This window comes from Rhinatrema bivittatum, chromosome 2 (assembly GCF_901001135.1).
Source record: "Rhinatrema bivittatum chromosome 2, aRhiBiv1.1, whole genome shotgun sequence".
In the NCBI taxonomy this organism is placed as follows: Eukaryota; Metazoa; Chordata; class Amphibia; order Gymnophiona; family Rhinatrematidae; genus Rhinatrema; species Rhinatrema bivittatum.
This window is the reverse complement of record NC_042616.1, coordinates 599,154,507-599,177,526: the sequence shown is the minus strand read 5'-3', so window position 1 is coordinate 599,177,526 and position 23,020 is coordinate 599,154,507. Positions and strand designations below refer to the sequence as shown.

At 47.7% G+C, this 23,020-nt stretch overlaps 1 protein-coding gene across 1 annotated transcript in view; it reads right to left on the bottom strand.

Moving 5' to 3' along the window:
- The window catches only part of RIOK3 (RIO kinase 3), a 44,035-nt gene extending 34,814 nt beyond the window's left edge, over positions 1-9,221 (bottom strand). Inside the window, exons 1-2 of the mRNA XM_029591127.1 lie at positions 8,871-9,221; positions 1,936-2,057 (exon numbers count right to left, since the gene is read on the bottom strand). Of these exons, the coding sequence (XP_029446987.1) occupies positions 1,936-2,057; positions 8,871-8,933 (185 nt within the window). The 5' untranslated portion in view covers positions 8,934-9,221. The remainder of the gene's footprint in view (positions 1-1,935; positions 2,058-8,870) is intronic.
- Between the last annotated feature and the right edge of the window lie 13,799 nt (positions 9,222-23,020).

Below are 23,020 nucleotides of genomic sequence, written 5' to 3'. Positions count from 1 at the left end.
AGAAGACTTCTATCAGAACCAGAGATTCCTCCTTGCTGCAAGTTCCTCTCTGCACTTCTGCAGGACAGGGAAACGCCAGTGATAGTTGAGGAGGGGACCTTGCCAGGGAATCAAAAATGGCTGCCGTTTTCACACTAACGGGGAAAGTCTCAGTTCTAGACCCCATCATCCGCAAGGCTCGTTCTAACAGTACGGCCATGCTCGTTGCAGACCTCCCGAAGGCCATGCTGCTTTTGCCTCACACTGTTCCTCCCTACACCTGTGCACCACCAGCAGCACCTCAATGGCAAGCAGGAGAACAGTCCCTTAGCACCACAAAGCTAACAGCCAGTCTCCTGCACAAGCAGAGAAGCTGCTGAAAACCCCATCACTAGGCTCATCGAGCTGCTAAGGTAGCAGCCTGTGCTCCCAACCAGAAACTCTGCACCAAAGGAAAATATTGGTTTCTATTTATTTGCTCTGTTTAAAAAAAAAAAAACGTAACTAGTTAGAAAAATCTGTGCAGCATCTGGGTTCATGCTGCACAGATTTTTCTAACTAGTTACTTTTTTTTTTTTTTTTTTTTTTTTAAACAGAGCAAATAAATAGAAACCAATATTTTCCTTTGGTGCAGAGTTTCTGGTTGGGAGCACAGGCTGCTTGGCAAATCAGAAAATAGCCAGACCACTAGCTATAATCAATCTTTCACCAAACTTTAGCAACCCAGCCCAGGACAAACTGTATAAAAGGGATTCTTCCCAACTCTACTGGGCTTGCAATGCAGAACTGACAGCAGGTTCCACCGCTGTCTCATGGGGTGATGAGGGATCTGGACCACCAGATGTCCACCCACGGACCTCCGGACCGAGTTATCAAGTTATCAGAAGGGTCATCAACTCCCTGCTCATCTGCCTCAAACCAAGAGGGGATGGCCCCATCAAGACCTCACAATTCCCAAGGAGGATCCAGAAATTCTTAATTTTTTTCTCTCTTTCTCCAGACTACAGGATTTACACCATCTACCGGAGACAGAAATACTGAGGGACTGCAGGTGGTACACTGAGTTATGTACAGTGTCCATGAAACTTTCTCTGTCTCCATCTGCTGGCAGGGAGGCAAAACCCAGGAGTCTAGACTAATCTGCTTCATACAGGGAATTGCCCTTTTATATCCAGTGCAGAGTAGCTTCCGGACAGAGCTTGCATTTACAAGCACAAGCGGACTGTAAAGGTTTGGCGTATTTAAGAATTTGCCTTGGAACCGTTTTGCAGAAAGAGACATAGTTTCCCTAAATCATAGTTCAAAATATGGCCTACATTGGATTACTCCTCTCTGCTGGACTTCATTGCTTGGAGTGATGGCCTAATTATGTCACATAACTTTAGAAGTATTCCCCCTTCCCATAAGAAACATTTGTGCAGCATTGTTTTTGCATATGAACACTTAAGAACACTTTGATGAGTAACAAATGTATATATATATATAATAAAAATAAAGTTATGGCAACTTTTGATCATTGCTTTAAGTTTAATGAACCTTGTTTTCTGCAGATTTTTCAAGGCCCTTATACAAAACTATTTTTGCAGATATTCTTGGGGATATCAATTATTTTAATGCACTGTGTTTACTGGACAAGATTAACTCTTGAAATCATCATCACCAACATAATTCTGGAAGCAAGGAACCATCATATCTGTGTTATAAATGCAGAGTTTAACCCAATACAGCACAGTAACGACTGAACCTCAAATACTGGCTCAGCCCCCACCCTTAAGCTCTGCTCCAGAAAGAGCAAATGGTAGTAACCCTGTGCAGTATCTGCACACAGAATAATGCAAAGCCCATTGAACTTTAGCAGCTCAGCTTCGAATGCTGACTTCTTGATATCTCAACCAGATAAAAGGGAACTTCTGCTGCTGTATTTTCAGTGTTCGCAATTTCTTTTACGCAACTTACACCACAGTTTCCGAGAAGACAAGCTTTTCTTCTTCTTGCTGCAACTCCTTTGCCAATTCTTCACTCATGACATCAGACAGGGAGCACGGGATTACTACAGTTGCTGGGGCACCCCAGGGACACTGCAAAAAATAAATAAATAACTAAATAAATACATAATAATATTTAAAATTGAGAGACTAACATGACAAGTTGGGTGACCGCTCCAGAAGGCCACGCCTCCTTTGAAAGCCATGGAAGACACAAGATCCTCATAAACAGTCTCCTCTAAATATCTCTACATAGTCTGTTAGGTTTGTGACGTGGTCACTATCTTTCACAGACCTAGATTTGGACACGGGCAACAAGAGCAGTTGCCAAAGGCACCAAATACCCAGGCAGAAAAAGAGGAGTGCAACTGTGCCAAGGAGGAGCCTGCTCAGGGGAGTGCTGCTGCACTCTGGGATTTTGAGGGATGGTAGGAAAAAGGGATGACCCCCACGCTCCAACTTTGCCTACCAATGCAAAATTCTTAAATCTGGCCGTGATCAGTCAAGCTCAAAAAAAGTATATTTGTGCTACCTTTTCAAGCAATTTATATGATCAATTTAATTTCCCTAAGATGTACTTATGTTCTAGCACTCACAGTTGTCCCTTAGGAATTGTAATTAAAGAAATGAAATTAAAATGCTTTTCACCTTCAACACCTTTCCTGCAGGTGCTTCTGAAAACCATCCAGCAACCCAACAAGTAAAAGAACGCATGCCATGTAATGGCATGTATATCTTGGCTTGCAAAAAGTGTGTGTGTTTATTTGCAGCAGAGAAGAGAGGTGTTCAGGCCTAGATGCCCTATAGTAAAAGCCCTCCAAAACATTAGATCTTTATATAATTGAATTCCATAAATCTATGGCATATGAAATTCTGCAGTACACTTCACCATAAAAATAAAACAGACATTAAGTAGTAAAATCCCAATGCACTAGGAAGAAAAAAAGTGTTTGTTTAACCAATTAGATACCAATGACAAAAATGACAGTTTGAGAATGCAGTTAGTTTCTGTACCAGAATAGTTAATCAAACCCAGTTTTAGTCACTCTCCAACAAAGACCTAATTCACCAAGGGGGTAATTTTCAAAAGAAAATACATGCTTAAAAACTGGGTTTTACGTGTGTAAATGCACCTTAAACACGCAAGTGGGCTTATGAAACATGCTATAATGTCACAAAACTGCCATGGAAACTAAGATATAGCAGGATAACATTAACAATCTCTCTCTCAATGCAATGAACATTGGATCTTACAAAATGTATTTGCTGCCATTCTAGAATACTGCACTATACTTTGGAGAGGAAGTTTTTTAGTAATATTTATTTATATTTTATTTTTATATTCCGCTTTTTGGCACTTCAAAGTGAATTACATTCAGGTACCTACTCATCAGCTTGCTGCTAATTACTGAAAAGGTAAAGCAGAGTTGCTTACCTGTAACAGATGTTCTCCTAGGACAGCAGGATGTTAGTCCTCACATGGGTGAATATCAAGCCCCAAGCTACTCCCGAGCAACAAGAACCAACAAGCACCTAACCAGGTGCCAACGGGTACAAAAAACGGACGGTGCTGTTGGTAACAGCCTGAATCCAAACAATGGGCCCTAGGCAGGAAGAGTTGGGTTCTACAGCTGAAAGATTCCGAAGGACAGATTGGCCGAAGCTATCATGGTCGGCCACCCCTGTCCAGACAGTAGTGGGTGGTGAAAGTGTGGAGAGAACTCCACATCACAGCCTTGCAGATTTTGGCTTCAGGAACTGCTCGCAAGTGAGCTACCGAAGCCGCCATGGCTCTTACAGAGCATGGCCTCCAAGCTGAAGGCCAGCCTGCACACAGCAGAAGGGAATACAATCTGCCAGCCAGTTTGATAGTGTCTTCTTGGTAACTGCAACTCCCAGTCTTTTCTTGTCGAAAGATGAACAGCTGTGTGGACTGCCTGTGACCTGCTGTCGACTCAAGGTAGAAAGCTAAGGCCCTCTTGCAATCCAAGCTGTGCAGAGCCCGTTCGCCCTGGTGCGAATGAGGCCTGGGAAAAAAAAAGGTGGGCAGAACGAATGACTGGTTAAGATGAAAATCAGTCACCATCTTAGGCAGGAACTTAGAGTGAGTACGCAGGACCACCCTATCATGAAATAATTGTGTAGAGCGGATACGTCACCAACGCCTGAAGCTCGCTGACCGCAACCAAGAAGATGACCTTCCAGGTCAGGTATTTCAGGTTGCAGGAGTCGAGCCAACACCACATTAAGGTCCCAGGGGAGGCTTTATCTGAAGCAAACCCCGCATATATTGCCCCATTATGGGCTGCACAGAGACTGGCATACCACCTACACCCTGGTGATGAGCACTGATGGGACTCAGGTGTACTCTGAGCTGGTCTTTAAACCAGCCTTCAAAAGGTGCAACAAGTAGTCAAGCAACTTCAGAGTGGAGCAGGCAAATGGATCCAAGCAGTGGCTCTCACACCAGACAGAAAACCTCTTCTACTTCAGGCTGTAAGACTTCCTGGTAGCCACCAGGACCCAAGACATGTCTTCAGAGAGGTCCAGGGGCTGCAGAACTAGCCTTTCAACATCCAGGTTGTCAGAGACAACGCCTTGAGGCTGGGATAGCACAGCTTGCCCCGACCCCGCAAGATCAGGTCAGGGGAGGTTCCCAGAGAGATCCCAGACGTGGACCTTCTGTATGCGTATCTTCTGCTTCCCCTAGTGATGAAGACTCCTCTAAGTAGTGCTCTTGACCAGCCAGTCATCCAAGTAAGGAAACACGTGCACCCCCAGTTGGTGGAGATGCGCACCCACTACTGCCAGACTCTTGAAGACCCACGGGGCTGAAGCAAGGCAACACCCTGTACAGGAAGTGCCTCTCGCCCACGAAGAGCCGCATATACTTCCTATGACCTGGAAAGACCTCAATGTGGGTGTATGCATCCTTTAGATCAAGGGAGCAAAAGCCAGTCCCCTCTTTGCTGGAGGGGTATCAGGGTGCCCAGCGAGACCATCTTGAATTTTTCTTTTCGTAGAAATTTCTTCAAGGCTCTCAGATCCAAAATATGACTGAGTCCCCCTGTTCTCTTTGGAATCAGGAAATAGCACAAGTAGAACCCCCACCCTTGCTGCCACTACCTCCTTCAGGGCATCGACAAACTGGAGGACCTCCAACATCTTATGTCGGGCATCCTCCTCCAACTGGAGTTGAAATGGAATGGCTTCCGTCATGGCCCAGACAAAGGCCACAAAGGTCAGGTCCTCTAGCGGGGACCAGCGCTTCTGCACTGGAGAGGATGAATCAGAGGAAGACTCGAGGTATCATCCCCCTATGGGTCATACAGGGCATAACCCTCATTAAGGTCCCCTGGAGACAGACCCTTGTGGAAGGCTCCTGCCCAGGCCTCTCAGCTTGAGCACCGAGGGCACCGAGCCCCCTGAGGGACCAGAAACTGGAATAGGCAACACCAGACACGATACCAAGGACCCCGACGGTGCCTTCAAAGTTGTGACAGCTAACTGAAGGACTCAGTAGTCTGTCAAATTGAAGCAGTTTGAGAGCTGATGAATAGCAATTGTCCGTGGAAGCACAGTCCAAATCTTCCGTGTCAGTGAAGCAGAGTATTAGGGGATGGGGGCTGAGGCAGCTATGAAACAAGCTGCAGTGGGTAGGGAAAAAGAAGAAAGGAAATGGCTAAGTAATAAAACAACTGGAATATGAGAACGGAATTAAAAACAAAGGATTCAGATGTACACAAAAGATGGGAATACAAATTGGTTTTTAAATGACTTTTTAAACTGGGTAGACAGTACAAATCTGCCTTTTAGAATCTATAATTATAGAATTAGCCATCTCCTTTCTTCTTTTTCCCTACCCACTGCAGCTTGTTTCATAGCTGCCTCAGCCCCCATCCCCCAAGACTCTGCTTCACTGACACGGAAGATTTGGACTGTGCTTCATTCTCTCCTGAGGACATCACGAGTTCAGTTGGCGTAAATCTTCGCCGGCTTGACGTGAAACGTGTGTTACTGTGCTACCTCCAGGTCACCAATGACTTTCGGGTCTCCGATCATCTTTTTGTTCTCTGGAGTGGTCCAAATAGGGGCAAACAAGCTTCTAAGACCACAATTGCCCGATGGTTGAAGGAGGCGATTTCGGCCTACATCTGCCAAGGTCGGGCGGTTCCTGAGGGCTTAAAAGCTCATTATTTACGTTCTCAGGCTACTTCATGGGCGAAGAGTCAATCTGTCTCTCCACAGGAAATATGCAGGGCTGCTACATGGAAATCCTTGTATACCTTTGCTCGTCATTACCGTCTGGATGTGCAAGCACCGGTTTCTGGCACTTTCGGTCAACAGGTGCTTCAAGCGGGACTGTCCGTCCCCCCAATTTTAGGGAAGATTTGGTACAGCCCATGGTCTGGACTGATCCAGTGACGTACAGGGAAAGGAAAATTTGTTCTTACCTGTTAATTTTCGTTCCTGTAGTACCACGGATCAGTCCAGACACCCTTCCCTGTATTTTGTTCTGCCGTCCACGTGAAGCTTTTGCTGCAGGTCTCTGGATGACGGATACCTATCATTATCTTAAGGACACCGGAAGCATCTCTGTTTGATGATTAAGGATATGCAAGAGCGTTCTCCTACTGCATTCATTCATGGTTCTTATTGGTTAGTTGGTTACCCACTTGAGTGTTTTGGATACTTGCTTGATCTTCTTCTTCTTGGTTATCTTTATTCTTATCTGCTTTGACAATGGTCATACTGAAGGGCTGCAGGGTAGGCTCTGTCCTGATATAAGATACCCTTTCAGTTTTGGTCTGTCTCCATCTGCTGGACAAGAAGAGCAACCCATGGTCTGGATGGACTGATCCGGGTATGTACAGGGAAAGATGGGGTTTTTTTTTGGCTAAAATAGCCTCTTTCACCTCACCTTTTAACCATGCCTAATCGTTTTGCCTTCTATTAAGATATATACGGCTCGATACTGTAAGGCCGCGGTAGAAACAGTGCGGCAGTGTCAGGCGCACCCTTCCTCCCCGCACGCACAGTTCTCTTGACCTAGCGCCTGATACTCTCTTCTAATTGCATGCAAATGCATGCCGCGGCTGTGAAGCGTTAGGGAAGGGTTATGCCCGCGCGTTAGTTTCAGACGGCCGGCGGCGGGAGCCGGGGGGCGGGTGGTCGCGTGTTAAATCTAGGCCGGGTCGCACAGACGCGCATTCATCCAGGCGGAGGAGCCGGCGGCGAAAGCAGCCGACTCCTCCGCCTGGATGAATGAATGCGCGCCTGTGCGACCCCTGCGATTCGGTGCTCAAGGCAGTCACATGCCGTGACGTCGGGCGTCGTGACGTCATGCCTTCATCCAGGCGGAGGAGCCGGCGGCGAAAGCAGCCGGCTCCTCCGCCTGGATGAATAAATGCGCGCCTGTGCGACCCCTGCGATTCGGTGCTCAAGGCAGTCACATGCCGTGACGTCGGGCGTCGTGACGTCACGCCTTGAGCGCCGAATCGCAGGGGTCGCACAGGCGCGCATTCATTCATCCAGGCGGAGGAGCCGGCTGCTTTCGCCGCCGGCTCCTCCGCCTGGATGAATGCGCGTCTGTGCAACCCGGCCTAGATTTAACACGCGACCACCCGCCCCCCGGCTCCCGCCACCGGCCGCCTGGACCCACACGGCCCTCCGACAGGTATTTAAAAATTTTTATTTTTTTTCTGACAGGTTTTATGTGTCCCACAGCATTACATTTTCTCGATCTCTGTATCGCTTTTTTTTTTATTGTTTTTGAGTATCTTAAGCGGTGTCGATGGATTTGTTACTAGACTCACAGTCCTAACACCTACTAGGGGGAGGCGGTAAACTAACACGTTAAGGCCGCGGCAAAACAGCAGGTTACTAAGGAGATAATATCAGTGCCCGTTATAGTATCGGAGGGGAATAGCTAATTCCTTCATTATACAGCTAATTCGTTCATTTACACATCATATACATGCTGCGTGTGGAAAGGGTTATGTGTCTATTTTACGAAGCGCTAAGGACGCGTGAAACTGGAGACTGTATCGCTGGATCGCCTTACTCGTCTGTATTGTGCGCTCCCAGCACGTATCGACCTGATAGGAAGTTAAATTTAAACTGCAGGCTTACCCATTCTCGAGGGGGGGGAATTTTATTAGTTACAAATAGGCTTAAGCTGTTAAAGTACAAACAGTTATCAATCTGGCGCTAAAGAGCTAAGGCTGACCCGTCTCAGGTCATCTAGAACCAAGTGTCTCAAATACGAAAGTCTTTCAGCGGGGGGGGGGGGGGGGGGTTTAATCTAAAGTCTCTTCTAAGTTTCTACTGATAGAGACAGTCACACCGCACAGAATACGGAAACCTTCTATTCCGACTCCCTCCCCCTACAATGGCCCGTGATGACTCATACGCGCCGACCCACAGCTTTCAGTTTTTGCTCCGCCCACAGACAAACCCCGCCCCCTTCGGAGGAGAGTCCGCACCTGATGCGTCACCCAGCAGCGAGATCGGGAGGAATCCTCCTCCTCCTCCTCCCCTCCCCCCATCTGTCAGATGTGCCCGGCTCAGCGCGGCCAGGGGTAAATAACCAGGGCCGGGTCGCCTCACAATCACTCATGACCCGCCTTTCTTACAGGAGCTCAAGGCGGGGTACGAACAGTAAGTGGAAGGGAGTAATCACAGTAATATAAACCAAAAAAAAAATCTTCAACATAAAACAGGGAGCGCTCTCTTTAATCGGGAGCACAGGATCTGGGTGAAGCGTGTCTCCTGCACTGCGCGCCTGGGGTACCCCCCTCCCTCCCTCCCTCTCTGTCCTTCCCCCTCCCCAGGCTGAGGAGCGACCCCCCCCCAGGAGAATGGCGAAGGCAGTCGGCGCCCCGCGTCCCGGCTGCCCGCCCTCACCTTCTGCGGCCACCCGGGCGCGGCTACAGGCGCCGCGGGCCCTGCGATCTCCACCGGATCCATGTCGTAACGCAGAGAGGGCAGAGAGTGAGGAGCAGAGATGCTAATCCCGGTCACTGATGCCGTCGGGCCGCAGCGAGAGCTTCACCGTCCACGGAGCGGGAGAGAGAGAGAGAGAGAAGTCGGTAACCTGAGATGAGGTCAGAGCCTTACGCTGAGGGCGCCGGCAACAATAATAATACGATTAATGCTACGGCAAGGCACCGAGATCGCACTGTCAAGCCGGGACGCGGCGTCGGGCTAATATCAGGCCGCGGAGCGCAGGGCATGCCGGGTGAAACACAGACGTCACGGTGACGTCAGGAGAGGTGAGTCACCGCGGGTGGAGGAAGGGGAGGGAGAGTGCAGATTAACAGTTCTGTGCCTCAACTTTCTGGGTCTGATGGGGATTTTATTTATGTAAACAATTTTTTATTTACTGCTGCTGGGAGGTAGTCAAAACGATTTAAAATTTTAGAACTGAGTACCCAACAGGGAGCTAATCCAGCTTCTTTCTGGCAATTCTAAAATTTCCATCTCTGGAGGCAAGAGGGAGCAAGAGAGGGAGACCTCCTCTGGCTAGAGTGCCGCAGGAAAATGTAATGTTTTTATTATTGTGAAACTTTGTAATTTACTTCCTTTCATTTTAATTTTGGAAATGCAAATATTTTTAAATGAATATTTGTTAACTAATGTAAACCGGTGTGATATGTATTCATGAAGCATCGGTATATAAAAATCAATCAATCAATAAATAAGTGAGCGAGAGCTTAGAGGGCTGTGGGGAGTGGGCTTGCCCTTTCTTCCTCTGCTGCAGCCCCTCACTCCTCCAAACTGGCTCTGCAGGTTTGGTCTCTCTCTCTCTGGGGAGGTGCTGCAGAATGCGATGATGTCACCTCAGATCTCTCAGTGCTGGAAGGAGAAAAAACCAATCACAACCTGAAAAACAAACCAGGAACTGTAACTTTATTATCAAACTCGTAGTATTGATAGTAGCATGCGTCCTGATGACGCTTCTAGGTGAGAGGCCATAGGTCCGGTCTGGACAGAGGGAATCGAGCTGGGAATGCTCTAGGAGGACACGGCTGCTGGAGACTGGGAAAAGACTAGCAGCAAAGGCAAGATCGTTAGCCAGGCCACTGGAAGAGAAAATATATGAGCAGCAGCAGCACAAGAGTATGTGTGTCTGTGTTAGAGGGAGAGTTCGCATGTGTGTCTTTGTCAGATTTAGGGAGACTGTGTGTCAGTGTCAGAGGGAGATTGTATGTCAGTGTCAGAGCATGTGCATGTGCGAGTATTAATGTTGCCAATTCTCCCTTCCGTTTTTTTGGTTGGTACATCATTTTTGGGAACGTAATTTTGGTGCAGTGCTGTAGATCCTGTCTACTGAGAGCTTTTCATCTTGTGTACCAATCAGTATCAATTGAGGAGGTTGAACAGGTTTAGGATGCAATTTTTTACATTTGGGATTAGCCAAATAGTGAACCAGCTTTGCATACTTTAGGTTGCTCAACCTTGTGGCACAGTTTTTGCCCCTTGGGTGGTTTCCAGGGTGTGTCACCCAGCCATGGTAATTTGGCTTTGCTTGTCCAAGTGAAGCCACTGCTATTACTGACATTAGAAACATGGGATCTACTTAATTTTTTGGGTACTTGCCAGGTTCTTATGGCCTGGATTGGCCACTGTTGGAAACAGGATGCTGGGCTTGATGGAACCTTGGTCTGACTCAGTATGGCATTTCTTAATCCCTGAGGCAGGCAATACGTCAAAACACAGCTGTATCAGGTTGTAAATTATTTGTCAATGTTTTTTAATTTTACTAAATGTTCAGCTGTTTTCTTTAAAGTTTATTTATTTATTTAAGGCTTTTATATACCGACTTTCTTGATACAAATCAAATCAACTCGGTTTACATAGAACTAAGCTTTTAACCATATCCAAATAACAAGAGACAGAATTTGATGAAGCATAAAGTTACATTGTAACAAGGGCGCATTAACTGGGGATAGGAAATAAAGAAGGGGTGAACAATAAAAGCGTACTATATACAGAAGAGGGTGTGGGAGGCAAAGGAGCCAACCTCATTATGACGTATTTGTGTGTCTTAGTGCTTGTTTATGTACAGAAGTGATGGGAAAGATTCTGGGTTGAGCTGTTGGTCTAGGAACAGGGAAAGGCTCAACCAAAGAGCCATGTCTTGAGTTTCTTTTTAAAAGTTAGGAGACAGGTTTCCTGCCTGAGTTTGTGTCATAGTTTTGATTTAGGTTTAAGAGTGCCCTTGTGGAGGTCATGTGATGTGGTGAGCCTGCGAGGAGTGTTTCTGAGGGCTCTGGGTGCCACTCTCTTCATTCTGCTGCAATCTGACCCTGGAAGAAGTCAAATTCAAGATTTAAATGAGTAACCCTTATGTCGATTGACAGTTTTATGCATAAATCGCCTAGAAATATGCCAATTAAGGGGGCAAAAAAAAGACAAAGAAAAAACCAGCAGAGGAGAAGTCAAAATGGCCAACACAGTGGTGAGTTCTCCTGGACCGGGCCTTCTGAAGGAAGCAATAGCAGAATTAACCAATGCAGTGGTAGCTGCCTTACAGGGAAATCTCTCCACTATATTGGAGCAAATAGCAGATGTAAAATCTGTAATTTCCAGTTTCAGCTTGAGGCTGGATAATGTAGAGTGTTGGGTCTCTGTTGCAGAAGATTATGTAGTGGCACAAGAGGGTAGAATAGCCAAGCTAGAACAGATTATAAAACTCCAAGATGTCAAAATAGAAGACCTAGAAAATAAGTCCTGCAGAAATAACATCAGAATAGTAGGCCTGACTGAAGAAATCACCAATGCCATTCTTGCAAATTGTTTGGAAAAATGGTTTCCGGAAGCACTAGGTATACTGACCCTACAGGGAATTATTAAAATTGAACGTGCACACCGTCTTGGTGTGTGGAAATATAATGTGTACAATTCTGGTCTCCGCATCTCAAAAAAGATGTAGTTGCGATGGAGAAGGTACAGAGAAGAGCGACCAAAATGAGGACCCAAGAACTAGAATCACATTGGCAAACGTTCTTAACTTCGCGCACAAACAGCTGATTCTGCAGACTTCTAGGAAGATTAAGGAACTAAAATATGAAGACAATTTGATACGGTTGTTTCAAGACTATTCAATGTTGGTCTCAGTGAAATGGAAAGCTTTCAGCCCCTTATGTGCATCACTTGTGCAGAAATAGATCAAATTTTCTCTACAATATCCCGCACGCCTCAGTATTTGGCTCGACAGCAAAGTACATGTTTGCGAGGAAGTGGAAAAGGCGAGACAGTTTTTGAGCAAGATTTAGCAGATTTTTCTCCCTCTGGCTTGTTATTTTGGAGAGTGAAATGATGTGCCCAAGGTTAGAAGGAGCAGCAGCAGGATTTGAATGCTGGCTTTGCTGGGTCACAGCCTGTTATTCTAACCACTAGGCTACTCCTCCACTTTGGAAGTGGACGGGGCAGACTAGATGGGTCCTTATCTGCTTTTATATTCTGTGCTTTTGTAATGGCGAAAAATGGTCATAAAAGTTACATGGGCGAAAATCCCATCAGTGAAAATATTAAACAGTATCTCCAAGTGTGTGGAAATTTGACAGCTGAAAGTTAGAGATTAAATTGAGAAAATGTGTGTGCACTAAGCTAATAAATTCTCCTAAATATGAAAAAAGCAAGTCTGACCTTAGAAGAGGGTTGGAACACTGATGTGAATGTCTTCATCCCCAAGCATGTTGGGGGCAGTGCCCAGGGTAGTCACCCATTTCTCCCCCCCCCCTCCTTAAAGGGGTGTGTGTGTGTGTGTGTGTGTGTATATGTGGGTGCACCAATAACATTTCCTGAATCTGAAAATTGTGTGTGACAGAGAGTGTATTTGTGTGTCAGAGAGAGCAAGCAAGAATGTGTGTGTGTGTATCCGAGAGAGTGAATGTGTGTTACCCCCACCCACCCCACCTCTTGCCATTCTGCACCAATCTTAGGATGACCAGAATTCAAAATTTCCCAGCTATGCTGGTGCCATCACTTAGCAACATGTTTCTAGCTACGTTTAACTCCATCTGGGGACTTTTTCCAGTGTATCTAGTGACTTTCTTCAGGTAGGAGTTGGCAGCACTGGAGAGATGTGGCAGTTATTGTTAGTGTTGGCTGACAGTGGTAAACTTCCTTGTGTTATTTAGAAGAAATGTATGGTGCAGATACAGTAAGATAGGAGGACATGCCTAGTGTGGGGGGTCTCTTTCAGACTGGATAGGCTAGTGTCGCATTCTAGCAGGCCTTCTATGGGGGAAATCCTCAGGAGCCGAGGGTCAGGTGACAGATGACCCCCATGACATCAGCCAAGGCCAGTTGCTGTGGGAGAGGCCTGTTTCCCTATGGCTGGAGAACTGCCCAAGCAAAATCAACTTTCGCTGTGCTTGTCACCTCTGGTCGTGGAAAGAAATGAACCATATTTGGGGGCAAGATGGCGCCCTGAGCAGAGCTGTGTGAGTGAGTTACTGAGCAGTTTCATTTTGCATAGTGCTTTATATTCCTGGGAACTTTGTTATCTTGTGAAATAAATAACCTAACAATGCCTGCAAAACGTAAAGGGAAAATAAGGGTTTTCCGCTCCAGCCCTAATCGCTCCTTTTGCCAGCCGATCACCGCGACAAACGGAACGGATCCCCGCCCCACGATCCAGTAGGCGCTGGGAGAAGGGCTGCGCAGCCGGCGCAGGACCCATCGGGGTAAGGCCTTAACTTCTCGCCCTGCCTCCGACGGCCCCACACCGGCCACAAGGCTCACACACGCTACAAATCCGAAGTTTACTTACCTCCAGCCGGCCTCCCCTTGCCGCCACGAGTCGCCCGAGTCGAGTCGCACGGCCGATGACGTCAGCGAAGAGCAACTAAGGCGGGGGATTTAAACCTCCGCTCCAGCCCTAATCGCTCCTTTTGCCAGCCGATCACCGCGACAAACGGAACGGATCCCCGCACCACGATCCAGTAGGCGCTGGGAGAAGGGCCGCGCAGCCGGCGCAGGACCCATCGGGGTAAGGCCTTAACTTCTCGCCCTACCTCCGACGGCCCCACACCGGCCACGAGGCTCACACACGCTACAAATCTGAAGTTTACTTACCTCCAGCCGGCCTCCCCTTGCCGCCACGAGTCGCCCGAGTCGAGTCGCACGGCCGATGACGTCAGCGAAGAGCAACTAAGGCGGGGGATTTAAACCTCCGCTCCAGCCCTAATCGCTCCTTTTGCCAGCCGATCACCGCGACAAACGGAACGGATCCCCGCACCACGATCCAGTAGGCGCTGGGAGAAGGGCCGCGCAGCCGGCGCAGGACCCATCGGGGTAAGGCCTTAACTTCTCGCCCTACCTCCGACGGCCCCACACCGGCCACGAGGCTCACACACGCTACAAATCTGAAGTTTACTTACCTCCAGCCGGCCTCCCCTTGCCGCCACGAGTCGCCCGAGTCGAGTCGCACGGCCGATGACGTCAGCGAAGAGAGACCAAGACGTCCGCCTTCCCATAAAGCCCAAAGCAATCTAGGCGTCACGCGTCGAGCGTCACGCGCCGAAGGAGCGCGACAAAGGGGCCTGCCCCTTTGAGCGCCCCTTCGAGCTGCCCCTTCGAGCAGCCCAGAAGCAATTGTTTCCGTGTTTCATGGGCGCTCCTTAGAGGTTTACTCCAAGCGGACGCGGAACTTCTGCAGTAAGTCCAACGTCTTCTGCCACGCTCTCACCCGAAATGCCTTTACAGCACCTTGCATGTATAACCTAAGCAAAGCCCTCCAAACAGTCACGTTATCGACCTCCAAGGACTGAAACACCACCAACAATCTGTCAGATAACTCCTTTCACAACTAATGAGGACAGAGCACTCTTCCAGCCGAACCAACAAACTTACAATCTCTTCCAAAAACTCCCCAACCTCATCAAGCAGACAGACACCTTCTTTCAACCATTCGTCTCAGACCAAACCTCCTCCTGAAGTCCATGCATCATGCACACTTACAACATCCCCATCATTCACAACATCATTCACAACCAAAGGAGAATACCTTCAACTGCTACCACTAACGTCATACAAAAAAGAATCATCCCTATCATGACATCTCCATTAAACCAACTTCTAGGCCTCACACTTCTCTCAGTCACCCTCTTCAACGCACAATCCTTAACCAAGAAGACACATATTCTCAATGATTACCTTGTGGATTCCAACCCAGACATCTGTGCCATCACAGAAACCTGGCTAAAAAACTCGGACATAGCCTTAACCAACCAACTACCCATCCAGACATATGACATTTTCACCTTCCATAGACACAAAAAAAGAGGAGGCGGACTTCTTCTTGCCTCCAAGAAAGAACTCAGACTGTCCGCTCTCTCAATCAAGACTGAGTCCAAATTGGAAATGGGTCTAGTCAAGTCAAAACATCTACAAATACTCTTAGTCTACGCTCCCCCGGGAGTTCTTGAAACGGATCCTTCACCCCTTATAGAATCCATCGTGAAACATATTAACTCAGACCTTCCAACAATGATCATGGGGGATTTCAACCTCCATACAAATGCAACACCTCTTTCTGCAAACTGCGAAGCCCTCCTCACCACCCTCGGCGCTATGGGATTTACTCCGACCATCAACAGCCCTACACATAAAGCTGGACACACCCTGGATCAAATATTCATCAACTCCAATTTCACTTGCAAAGGAGAACCTTCCTGTACCCCAATCCCCTGGTCAGACCATTTCCTGATAGAATCCTTCTTCTCCACACACAAACAGACACACACAGCCACACACCTTTCCACCATTCAATTCAGGAAAGCGTGTCCATCGGATACCCTCAGCGAACAGCTCTCCAAAGAACTCTCTAACTTAGATTTAGCCAACCCCGACTCAGCCCTTTCCTCCTGGCAAAAGATTACAGAAGCTGTCGCAAATAAATGGTGCCCTATAGTCTCCAAAACAATCAACCCAACAAAAAAGGGAAATCAACCCTGGTTCAGTGCTGAACTTAAACAAATGAAACAGACCTTACGCCATAAAGAAAACAGATGGCGCAAAACCCCCAACACCTCTACACTTTCTACATACAAGGGATTCTTACATCACTACAGGACCGCCATTCTACAGAAAAAAAAGGAATACTACGCAAACAAAATACATCATTTCCAATATGATGCCCAGGCCCTATTCGCCTACGTGACACAAATCACCAAATCTACCCCCCCACCTATTCCAGATGAACATGCTCTTCACAAGGCTAACGAACTCGCCTCATTCTTTCAACAGAAGATTTTAAATACTCTCGCCCTCCTGCCTTCAAATATTACACCTCTCAAGTCACGTGAGAATCCCCAATCTCTCACCAGACCTAATTTCGACAGTTTTGAGTCAATCTCCACCAAAGAGATTGAATCCCTTTTAAAAAGGCAGAAACCATCAAGCCATCCGGCCGATAACATCCCATCGAGACTCCTGCTTCTCATCCCAAATGCGATCACAGGACCTCTGACCAGTATCATAAACAGTCTTCTAACCCATGGAAGCTACCCAGACAGTCTAAAAACCGCCTCACTCAAGCCACTCCTCAAGAAACACAACTTAGATCCGAATGTTTTAACTAATTTCAGACCCATCTCGAACCTCCCATTCGTGGCCAAACTAACAGAGAAACTGGTAAACACCCAACTTTCTGAATATCTCGAAGACCACAAGATCCTATACCCATCGCAATATGGTTTTCGTAAATCACGCAACACGGAGACCCTTCTCATTTCACTCACTGACCATATCATCATGGGGTTAGACAAAGGACACTCCTTTCTGTTAATCCTGTTAGACATCTCAGCGGCTTTTGACACCATCAACCATACCATCCTGCTGGATCGCCTAACAGACATCGGCATCTCCGGATCTGCCCACAACTGGTTCAAGTCCTTCCTCAGCAATAGGACTTTCAAAGTCAAAATCAACAATAAAGAGTCACCCATAACTAAATCAACTCTTGGCGTACCTCAGGGTTCCTCCCTATCTCCTACCCTCTTTAATATTTACCTCCTCCCCCTCTGCCAACTGTTAACAGACCTCAACCTAATTCATTATCTGTACGCAGACGACGTACAGATTCTAATCCCAATAACAGAATCAATCTCAAAAGCGCTCACCCATTGGAACAACTGCCTTCTATCCATCACTAACCTACTTAACAGCCTAAACCTGGTTCTCAACGCCTCTAAGACAGAGCTGCTCCACATCTCCTCAAACGAAATCAATATCTCCCCACCATCACCACACAGCCCTCACATTACCTGCAAGCAGGTTAGAGACCTTGGGGTAATACTAGACAATCGACTAAACCTTAAGAAAATGGTCAACACTACATCCAAAGACTGTTTCTTCAGATTACAGATTCTGAAACGTCTCAAACCACTCTTATTCTTCCACGACTTCAGGACAGTCCTCCAAGCGCTACTGTTCGCCAAAATAGACTACTGCAGTGCCCTTTTCCTAGGCCTCCCCAAATCCACTACCAAACCACTGCAGATGTTACAAAACGCGGCTGCGAGATTGCTGACCAGTACCAGACGCAGCGAACACATCTCTCCCATCCTCAGGAACCTACACTGGTTACCAGTCAATTTCAGAATTTTATACAAATCGATCACAGTAATTCATAAAGCTATCCATCATCATCTTCAACTCGACCTGGAAATCCCACTCAAACTATACTCCTCTAACAGACCAACCAGAGATACTCTCAAAGGCACTCTGAAATTCCCTCCTACTAAAGCCTCACGCCTCTCGATGACAAAGGACAGAGCTTTTTCAATAGCTGGCCCATCTATTTGGAATAGCATCCCATCAAGCCTCAGAGTAGAGCCTTGCCTGTTAACTTTTAGAAAACGACTTAAAACCTGGCTCTTTCACCAAGCCTTCGCCGACCCACCAGACAAGCACTAGTTGTCCTCACGCTTACCCGTCACGGTGTTTATTCTTACAAATGGACTCTGACTCTTCCAGATTAAAGCACCATTAAGCTTTAACCCGCACGCACTATGTTATCACTTTGTTATCACTTTGTTTTTATTTATTTCCTGCCTTGTCTTCCTTCCAGCTTCCTGCAAGCTTCCAAGTTCCCTTACCCTGTTGATTGTAACTTTGACTCATTCCTACCTATTGTTTACCTTTCGTTCTCTTGAATTGTGACCCCAGTTATATTCTTGTTTATTGTAAACCGATCTGATATGGTTATTTACTATGAAGGTCGGTATATAAAACTGTTAAATAAATAAATAAATAATTTCAACGCAGCTATCTGAACAGAGGCTCATAACTACCTTCAGAACTCCGGGAGCAGGAACGACCGGGGGGGGGGGGGGGGGGGGGAGTAGCCTTGCTGCAGTGCCCAAGGGAGGAAATTCAACACCGCCTGAGGCAGAGATTTCCCTCAGCCCTCCCGTGATTCCATCACCAGCTGAGAGGGGAATGTCATCAGAGACTCTTCTAGAGACGCTGAATGAGGAAGTCAGCGTCTCAGGAAGGTAGGGAGAAGGAAGCGAAGCAGCTGCCCAGAATCCTCTTGGGGGTCTTCTGGAGACATTTGGCCGAGGGGCAGCCAGTGCACCAGCCACTGGAACATCAGTTTCATCGGGTGAGCACATAGAAACCCCTATAAGACCAGCAGTGGTAACTATGGAGACATTATGGGAACTTTCTGCTAATCTCATACGGGCCAATCCTGTAAAGTGCGGCTGCATTTACCCTGCTCCTAAGCCGCTTTTAACTCACGTTCCGGCCGCGTTAGCCCTTCCTGCGATCCCGAATCCCCTTTAACCTACTCCTACCGCGTCCTAAATTCCCCGGGTAACCCCTTCCGCCCGCGGCATGTATATTGCATGCAAACGAGCGAATTAGCGCGATATTGCATGCAAACGAGCGAATTAGCTATTCCCCTAGCATCCCGTAACCCGCGCCCCGACTAACGCTACCTTTCCCTGCCGCTTTGTCGCGCGTTTAACCTGCAAACTTACCGCCTACCCTGACCCAGGCGGTAGAGGCAGGGGTCAGGGTAGGTGGCAAGCTTTCCCCCAGCCCCCGCTCACCTGCCCCGGCCGCGATCATGGGTGCCGGTCTCCGTGGCAGCCCCAGTCCTCTCCCCTGCTCCCGAAGCCAAAAAAAAAAGCTTTTTTTTTTTTTTTGGCTTCGGGAGGAGGGGAGAGGACTGGGGCTGCCACGGAGACCGCTTTCCCCCGTGCAAGTAAGTTGTTTCGCCGCTTGTCTCTTCTCCCCCCTCCCGGAGCAGGGCGCGAAAAGCCGCCTTGCTCCGGGAGGAGGGGGGACACTGACAGCGGCGAAGCTTTCCCCCAGCCCGGACACCGGCGAAGCCAGAAGATAGCGGCGGAGAAGAACGGCGAAACGACTGTCAGTGTCCCCCCTCCTCTCGGAGCAGGGCGCGAAAAGCCACCTTGCTCCGGGAGGAGGGGGGACACTGACAGCGCACAAGCAGCGATGGAGAAACGGCGAAACGACTGTCAATGTCCCCCCTCCTCTCGGAGCAGGGCGGAAAAGCCGCCTTGCTCCGGGAGGAGGGGGGACACTGACAGCGGCAAAACTTTCCCCCAGCCCGGACACCGGCAAAAAACTTACTTTTTTGCAGCCACGAGCACGAACACGATCTGGCCTGCCTTAGCTCCTCCCGACAAGATGGCCGCCTGCACGGGGAAAGCGTGCAATTGGCCGCTGAAGACGTGACGTCACGACATCACGTCTTGAGCGGCCAATTGTACTCTTTCCCCGTGCAGGCGGCCATCTTGTCGGGAGGAGCTATCGGAGCCAGATCTTCGCGTTCCTGCTCGTGGCTCATGGCTGCAAAATTGTAAGTTTTGCCGGTGTCCGGGCTGGGGGAAAGTTTTGCCGCTGTCAGTGTCCCCCCTCCTCCCGGAGCAAGGCGGCTTTTCGCGCCCTGCTCCGAGAGGAGGGGGGACACTGACAGTCGTTTCGCCGTTTTCTCCGCCGCTGTCTTCTGGCTTCGCCGGTGTCCGGGCTGGGGGAAAGCTTCGTCGCTGTCAGTGTCCCCCTTCCTCCCGGAGCAAGGCAGCTTTTCGCGCCCTGCTCCGAGAGGAGGGGGGACACTGACAGTCGTTTCGCCGCCGCTGTCTTCTGGCTTCGCCGGTGTCCGGGCTGGGGGAAAGCTTCGTCGCTGTCAGTGTCCCCCTTCCTCCCGGAGCAAGGCAGCTTTTCGCGCCCTGCTCCGAGAGGAGGGGGGACACTGAAAAGTCCTTTCGCCGTTGCTTCTGCGCTGTCGCCGCCGTTGCTTCCTGGTATCTGTCATTTCAAATGACATTTGAAATGACAGATACCAGCGTGGCGTGAAGCCTTAGGCCCGCGCACCCAGGATCCTGTATAGGCGCTCTATCCAGTATCCTGGGTTGCGCGGGACTAAGGCTTTTCGGACGCGGCTTACATTTACATATAATTAGGCTTCAGGATCGCGCGGTAGGTGAGCTGCTCTGTGCGGGCGGTAACCGCGGGTGCCGTAGGCACTAACGCAGCTCTTCCTACCGCACGATACAGGATTGGCCCGATAGTTGCTGTAAGAGCTAGCAACCAGAGAATGGAACAAATAGCCTCTTCTTTAAACAATAAGATTTCTGAGCAAGATTTGTCACTGCAAGTAATGAAAGAAAAAGTGGATGGAATGGAAACAGAAATAGGAAATATACAAGCTTTCAATCAGGCAACAATAAAAGATAGAACTGCATTGTCCAGAAGATTGGAATTACTAGAAAACTGGAACTGGAGATTTAATGTGAGATTGATCAAATTTCCTAAAATTATGGGTGAGCTTCCCATAATAACTTTTAAAAGATATCTCCGGGAGACTCTTCAGATGTTGGACTCTGATATGCCTGTGATAAATAAGGTTTATTTCATTCCCAGAACCAGTGCTGAAAGAGGGGAAAATGTTCCGCAAGAGCAAAATCAATTTGATGTAGATAATCTTACTATGTTTCTTGAATCCTCTGCAATAGAAATTATTGAATGTGCTACATTGATTGTTACATTAATTGCAGAACAGGATGTTAGCAAAATTATGTCTAAGTATTTTCAGCATTTAAACACCCCCTTTCATGGTATAACTATACGTATGTTCCCAGACATCTCAAAGATCACTCAAGAAAGGCATAAAGCCTTTTTAAGTATGAGGCAGGAGACAGTTTCTTTAGGAGCAACTTTTATGTTGCGCTACCCCTGCAAATGTATTATAAGGAAGGGGAGTGATTGTTACATTTTCTTTGCACCTGAGCATTTAAGAGATTTTATTCTTTTTCTTCCAATGGTGCCTCATAGAGAATTGTTAAAGAAAATTAACTGTTCTTTTTCAGGGCTATACCATTTCTTCTTTCAATTTGTTGTTATTATTCCTCAAATCTAATCCCCCCCCCCCCCAAACGAGAGAAGTTTGAGATTATAGTTTAGCCATTATGGAATAACTTTATGGTTTCTATGCTTTGTAAGACTGTTACCTTTAATGACTAATCAAGTTTCTATTCTGTTATAAATGAATACTTTATTTGTATTGAAAATTCAGAAATAAAAAAAAAAAGAAATGAACCATATTTTTCTTTATAATTATATCTTTACATTTAGGAAGACACATACTAGAGAGGTATTTTGGCTGGCAATATGTCTATTTAATCTCCAATTTGGAGTATGCAATATGGGGCAGATTTTCAAAGGGGTACACGCATAAGATACGCGCGTACCCCCCGAAAACCTGCCCCAACCTCCCCCTGCGCACGCCGAGCCTAAGTTGAATAGGCTCGGCGGTGCGCGCAAGCCCCGGGATGCGCGTAAGTCCCGGGGCTTTGCTAGGGGGGCGTGTCGCGCATCGCGTCATCCAGGGGTGGGACCGCGGGCATGTTTCCGGCCTGGGGGCGTTTCGGGGGCGTGGCCGAGGCCTCCGAAACTGCTCCCGGGCTGGGGAATAGCGGGCAGGCGTAACTTTGCCAACAAAGGTGGGGGGGGGGGAAGGTGCGGGGGGGGGGGGGGGAGTGGAAGGAAAGTTCCCTCTGAGGCCGCTCCGATTTCAGATCGGGAACGGAGGAAGGCTGCGTGGCTCAGCTTGCGCAGCCTTGCGCGCGCCGACCCCGGATTTTAATAGATACGCGCGTATCCGAACAAAAGTACGCGCGGGCGTACTTTATTAAAATCTACCCCTATTAGTATTAATGTTTAGATGTATGAAACAAAGGATACAGAAAAGGAAGAGGGCATCCGTGTGGACTGGAATGCTCATAGACTACATCATTTCTTTTTTGGTCCTTTAAAAGGCATTACAATCTTTCTCCAGGACTTAGAATCAGTACAGCGATTAGAATTACAAAGTGATTTGACTGTTCAGCATCAGAGGGCGTGTGACACACATTTTATTTACATGAAGTCATGAAACACTGGGAATCCCCAGAGCCCTCTCCAGCTCCTCACTGGGCTGTGAAACCCTTTTATTGGATGAACACACAACATGAGCTTTCAAAATCAGGTCCCACCTTCATCTGAAAAGAAACATTGGAAAAGCAAGACAAAAATGAAATAAGTAAAATTAAAAAGGTCTTGAAAATTTATCTGCACTATCACCTTTGGATACTTCTTCTGGTAATACTTCATATCTTTGGACAATTCATATATTGGTCTAATAAACGGTATCACAACTTACAAAGAATCCAGTTTCTTGAGGCCAGCACAGCTGCTAGAACTTTGTCCTACATCATGAAACTTGTTTGGGAAGTTACCTGCCTGCCTTATTATTACTGTTCACTAAGGGTTTTCCCTGCCTGCCTTCTGTTGCTCAGCAGTAAAAACCAGGGGCATGTTCAGACTTGTCCTGTGGTCGCTGTCTTTGGAGCTGTTTCCTCTCTTGTTAGGTGCTGTGAGGTGTCGGCCTCTACTGGGTCAGAGAGGAAATTGTAGAGTGCTTCATCCTTGGGTTTAGTAGGCATTCCATGCATGGAGAAATGTGCTGGTGACAAGAATTCAAACACAGCTTTAGACACCGTGATGTCCTCTCTAGGTTCCTGGGTGTGTGA